General features: G+C 37.2%; 1 protein-coding gene across 3 annotated transcripts in view; it reads left to right on the top strand.

Moving 5' to 3' along the window:
• The first annotated feature begins 2,008 nt into the window (after window positions 1-2,008).
• FAM193A (family with sequence similarity 193 member A) overlaps window positions 2,009-6,045 on the top strand; it is a 45,078-nt gene continuing 41,041 nt past the window's right edge. For 2 of the 3 annotated variants that reach the window (XM_027712774.2, XM_039382999.1), the window contains exon 1: window positions 4,860-5,036. In XM_027712774.2, coding sequence (XP_027568575.1) covers window positions 4,947-5,036 — 90 coding nt within the window. In that variant the 5' untranslated portion in view covers window positions 4,860-4,946. Of the gene's footprint in view, window positions 2,069-4,790; window positions 5,037-6,045 lie in introns of those variants that run through there. The other variant, XM_027712775.2, reaches the window with a different exon arrangement.

Raw genomic sequence — 6,045 nt, 5'->3', positions numbered from 1 at the left:
ACAGACACTTAATTTTTGATGATTCTCTTTGTTTCCTCCTATTTGTCTAATTCCTTTTTTTTAAATTCCTTGGTGTTTGTTCCTCCTGCAGATATTTAGGTCACTACTAAATTCTGGGGGGGGGTTATGCTAATATTTTTAAGCAAATTCTGCACAGTGCTTAGGATCAAGAGATGTCTTTTCTTTTGTTAGCAGCATGACAACTCATTCCATGAAGCAGTCATTCCTGATGTTCAGTAATTTTGTCTTGGCTTCTTGTGACATTTAGTGGGTAACTAAACCTCCCACTGTTTTTGTCTCTGCTTTTGTAACATTTCTGACTGCTTTTAGCTTGGCCACTCAGTTCCTGCATGTTTCAGTGTGATGGCTCATGCATTTCTCATTACCAGTCTTGAATGTAAAGAAGGTAAATGTACTCCTTTAATAATATTGATGAACTTAATCTTTTTATTAATTTTCAAAAAAAATTATAAAATTTTAGCTGCAGATACCAATTTCATTCTGAGCTTTCTTACTGGTTTCTTGGTTTTTGAATACATATGCATACCAAAAACCAGTGGACCTCCAGACTGGAGGATATCTTTTCTTGGTCAAGAAGACTTCTTTTAATTAAAAAAACCTTTGTTTTTTTCACTTTTTGGAAGATGTCTCAATAAAAAGAGGTAACTTGTTCCACGTCAGCATTTTTGTTCCCATAATTTTAGGTCTGAGATGCTTGGCTTGCATATGAGGGTTTTTTTTTTTTCTTAAATACCTACTCTGGAAACATAGCATAGGGTATGTAAGAGAAGTTGTGTGGTTTCTTGTTTGTATTTGCTTTAGCAATTATTTGAAATTATTTTTTTGCCTTTGAAAAAAGCTAGCTGAAGATAATGGCTTTGCAATAATCCCCTTGTCTCTAAACTGAGCAATTGGTAATTCTGTGGATGTGTAAATCTGAAGGATGCTCTTTTGTACTGAAGAAGGCTCCAGTCAGAGTTTATGGTTTGGTAGCAGGGCAGAAATATTTTCTGACCTCTGTCAATACAACGAACAAGATGTGTGGGGGTCCTACGTTAAACAGACCGCTTTTTATCACGGTCTTTAGAGAAGTCTTAGAGATATTAATATCTGACAACAGTAGGTGGAAAACTGGAGGGCAAAAAGAGGTTAGCAAAAACATGTGGAAGGTGGAACAGAGGCATGAGGTAAAATGATATCTGAAATCCCAGAGCTCAACCGTTGCTCAAGAAGAAGGAAAGTAAAGAGTAATATAATTGACTTTATTTCCCCTTTCCCGCTGTTTTTAGTCTAGTGCTTTTTCTTCAAGTTGGTGTGATCTAGGGCTCTTCATTGTCACGGGCTTGAATTTGTGTGTTGTCTTAACTTTACTCTTGATTTAGTGTCTTCAAATAATGCTGTATGAGAACAGTTGGGGCTTGTAAAAGGCGCTTCACTGCTGCCTGGTGTGGCCTCTGTTACACTGGAGTAGAGGAGATCTGGGAGATTTCTGTTGGAGTTATAACCTGGGGCAGGAAGGAAGCTGCTGCAGTGGAATAGCTGAGTGGCTTTTGGAGGCTTGCTGTGGAATACTCTTCCTGGTGAATACTGCATATTTTTCTGAGTAGCATTGTATTCAACTTTCAAAAGACAAAAATCTTTTAATTGTTTCAATTCACAATAGAAGTTTAAAAGCTAATTACAAACAATCAAATACTGAAGGAAAAACGTAATTTTGCTTATGAATTTTCTGTGTTCCTATATCAATTCTTTCACCTCGAAGTTGCTACTGGAAGAGCTACTGTGCAAAAGTTTAAAATCCATAAATTGCAAAATTTACATCTGTAGAACTTCTATTACAAAAGAAAAGGAGTTTTCCATCTGTGCAATTTTTTAGTCATTGAAGTTTCAAAAGCTGTTTTATCAACCCTCAAATACAGGCGAAGGTTTTGTGTCATTTTTGTAATGTCTTCTAGCATTAAACTCAGCTATTGTCACCAACCCATTATTGATTTTTTTCCAGGTTTCACTAAATGGTACACAGTTTACAGACAGTACTGTTGGATCAGAGTTCACAGGTGTTTCTCAGGTAAGTGCAGGCAAATTTTGTGGGTGTATAGGATTGCAGAATTATTTACTAATGGGAAAAGGTACCAAACAGTATTAAACATACTAGAGCAAACTCTTCAAAAAGAATTCTATTAGAGATTGGGACTTTGCCAACTGAAGTTAGTTTCTGATAATTTCAGTAATCAAGCTTTAAAAAGCAGTGAAAGCTTTTTTTTTTTTAAAGTAAAATTTTATTGTTATAATATGCTTGAAAATGCACACGGATGTTCAAAAAAAATCTGTGCGGTTTTATGGTAATAAAGTTATTCTTGGAAATAAATCTAAATACATAGCAGAGGTGCAGTTATTTCTGTTCCAATTTGTCCTACTTCCAGCTTTCATTTATGAATGTTATATCTGAACATGTTTCAGAGAGAAAGTGAGACTGGGTGTTTTCTTGTAGAGATGCAGCCCACATTTTTTGAAGCTTGACTAGTGGAAAAATATCTCGCTTTTCTCAAAATGTACACTTTGCTCTGATTGCTCTGAAGACACATACAAATGTGTATGTGACCTAATTCCAAGCTCATCTAATCCAGGAAGAGTTTACTGCCCCTGCTCCTGGTGAAATGATCACATGAACAGTCACTGTATTCATCATCTTTTAAATAACTAAGAAACTGCAATTCATAGCTTCATTTTAGTATGAAAGAGCTATAGCAGGTATCTGAGATGCTTATGATCTAGATTTTGTCAAAGTTCCAACTGTCAATTTTGTTAGGAATAAACTGCTTCAATTAACTTTCATTCATGATGTGCATTGTGCTCTAGGAACCAAGTGCTTTAATTTAAACTTCGTATCTGTCATAAATGTGGGCCCAGTGGGGAAATAGTTAGGGTTTTCCTGAGTCTGTGAGTTGGTCAGAATGAAGATTGTTGTTCCTTCTGTGTTTACCATGGCTTTTATAATAATTGTGATGCAGCTTTAAGCAAATTATACACCATCATCTTAACTTCTAGCAGTCCTTGCAGTATGTCTGGGGTGCATTTGCCATGACCTTAACCTTTGCAAAAGAGTGTCAGGTTGTCTCAGCTTCTGAACTTTCATGTTTCATCCTCTGCTGTTCCTGCTTGTTGGAAGATGTCCTTGGATGATGTTCATAAGGATTTGCCTGCAATAGCTATAACCATCATTCCAACAGGGACTTAATTTGGCTTCAAAAAAAATTTAGGAAGGAAACTTTCAGGGTTTTCATGAGCAGCCATGGCCTCCTGCATGCAGGGGTTTTAGGCTTTAATAAGATCTGCAGGTGAGTGCAGGGCAGCCGAGAGGAATGTTTAACTTGAGAAATCTGTTCGTGCTTGTAGAGCCAACAAAGGATTTGGTCAGTCCCAGCCTTTCGGGAGGCAGAGTGAATCTTCCCAAATAAGGTGGTTTTCTGCAAGCCTGCAGTACACTCCTGGAGAGATTGTGTTCTTTTTCCTGCCCTAGGTGTGAATTCTAGGAGTGGCATCAATAAGTAAAGTGATTAACTGTTTTTACTAAATCTGTTAAATTTCTCATGAACTTCTGAAAGGTAGGAGGATACTTGTGGAGATGAATTCAGTGTGTCTTTTTTTATGTCTAGAATTATTAGTTTTTCTTTCCATATTGCCGAGTCTGTCAGTTTTACAAATGTGAAGAACACAAAAATCAGAGTTTGTAATGCTCTGCCGTTTTTCATTAGATGTCAGCAATAGGGAATTGATTTGTTGTTGCTGTGAAGAAAAGAAGAGAGGTGGTGATTTAATTCTCTTTTATCTTGAACTAGTCCTTTGACCTAAAGAACTGTTCACTGTGCTTGTGCAGTTCAGCCCTACAAGATCTTTAAAGCAATATTTTTGTTAGTATTGAGGTTTAAGCAGTATTGAGAAGGATGTTTGAATTACTTATTTAAATTTTGCTTTATCTTTGAGAAAGAATTTAACAATGTTGAGGCTTACACAGATGATGGTAATTAAGGCAGAGCTGGTAGCTGCAATGTAATGGGACAAATCTGTGATTCTGCCACTTTTTTATTCCTTTCATCTCAGTTTCACTCATGTCCAGTAAAGTTGGGTTCTCTTTGTCTTGTGCAGCCCAACTTGATTTTCACTGTCAGTCTTGGTGAATGATCAGCATTTCATGGTTGAACCATAGAGAGACAGAGAGAGAGTTTAGGTTTTGAACTGTCTCCGTCCCCCTGAGTTACTGAGTCTACTGTACTCAATAGATGATAGTGGATTTTAAGATCCTCCTGATTGGTTTTGTTTAAACTGATTTATACTTTTATTTTGTAAAAAGCGTAGCTGAAAGTGTCTCTTTTCACATAGTATTAGAAAGGAGGTTACACAGAACTTCAAAGAGCAGTTATTTTTCGTTTTATCTGTAATGATGACAACAGTAAAAGGCATTGTACTATCCCTGTTTAATTTCACTTACTAGATTATTGCATCTAGGCTGAAGTGTTTTAGAGGGAAAGGCTGTGGTCCATGCTCCCTGAAAACATTTTTTTCTAAATGTGAATATATTCATAGTCTGACTTGTTTGCCTCATGGATATTGAGACTGATGTGTTCGATCTTGGGACGCTCTAAATATTCACCATTTAATAACGACCAGTAAAATATGTGCATTGTTCTTTGGTGGGGGGGGGGTTGTTTGTTTGTTTCAAATCTGAGAATAAGTTTTTCTGGTGTGTGTTCTCTCAATAACCAGTTACCTATCAACATATTTGTTTGCAGACACCATTTACCTTTGGCTTGGGCCAAAGGGCACCGTATACAACTGGCGAGCATTGTCTTCTTTGTAGAAGTGAACGAAAAGATACTTCGCTTTCAGAGAGCGGGATAAAAAATTCTAGCAAAACAGCACTTTCCACATCTCCAAAAGCAAACAATATGCTGCATCTTCCACTGTGGGTGTGTCCAGACTGTCGAAGAACAGTCGAAAAGGAGGAGAGGCACGCTACAATAGAGCAATCTCTTGTGGTAAGTTCAAGTCCTTCCGTTCGTTCCACTGAGAAGATGTGTTGTTGTGGGCTGAATGGCACTTTGTGCTTTGGAATCACTTCAACTGTAAACGCTCAGGAAGCGTTCTAGGAGATCTCGAGTTGGTTTTCCTGTGAGGTAAACTGAACCAGCTAGGTGTTTCAAAAATGAGGAGTTCTGAATCTGAGTTTTGGATTTTCGAGTAGAGCAAGGTTTAGATCTGTTTCTTACTGGGTTTTTTGCCTTTTAATTCACCATATCTCAAACTTTGTCCTTACTCCCTTTAATTAAATTCATCTTCTTCTACTCTTACAAGTGTGACCTTAGTCATTACACTCTTCTATACCATCTGCTCATGGTGTGTTTTTCCCCTCTTTGTGAGGTAAAGTATCTGAGTTTCCTTATTCTTTTAGCAGTGTTCTGGAGTCACTATACTTGCACTGACACTTGCCTGTGTCTCTGCGTTTTGCAGTCTTTTCTTTCCTGTATTGTTTTAATAAGGAAGCACAACTTTGCCTAGTATGCATATAACAATTTCTTATTCTTGGTAGCACTGCAAACACCAATTTAATACATGGTGCTAATATTTCAAGTCGTGAATTCAGCCTCATGTGAGAACTGTGCTCAGTGTACCAGAAAGATACTAAAAGTTCATTGACAGGTCCAGCAAAACCTCATTAGAAGTAAACTATGGTATACTGCAGAACCAAATCATCTGGCTGATCTGGGAAGCCACACACTTGGGATAATTGGAAGTATTATAAATTCCAGCTGACATCTCCTTGCAGAGAACTAACAGGCTGTGCACATGCCCATAGGCACATACAGATTTTTATTTCAGTAAATCAACGTGAAGAAAGATTGTCTTTGTATAGTGTATGTTGTTAAGCTCGTGTTAAAAGCACACTTAACATAGTTTTTTGTGAGGAAAAGTTAAGAGTATATCACTTGTATACATCTCATGTTTACAGATATCCTTGCTATTAACAAGGGTAGTAAAATTAATCAA

Source organism: Pipra filicauda, unplaced genomic scaffold (genome assembly GCF_003945595.2).
Source record: "Pipra filicauda isolate LSUMZ 115617 unplaced genomic scaffold, ASM394559v2 scaffold293_size922472_pilon, whole genome shotgun sequence".
In the NCBI taxonomy this organism is placed as follows: domain Eukaryota; kingdom Metazoa; phylum Chordata; class Aves; order Passeriformes; family Pipridae; genus Pipra; species Pipra filicauda.
The sequence above is the reverse complement of the archived record's forward strand: the minus strand, read 5'-3'. Positions and strand labels throughout refer to the sequence as shown.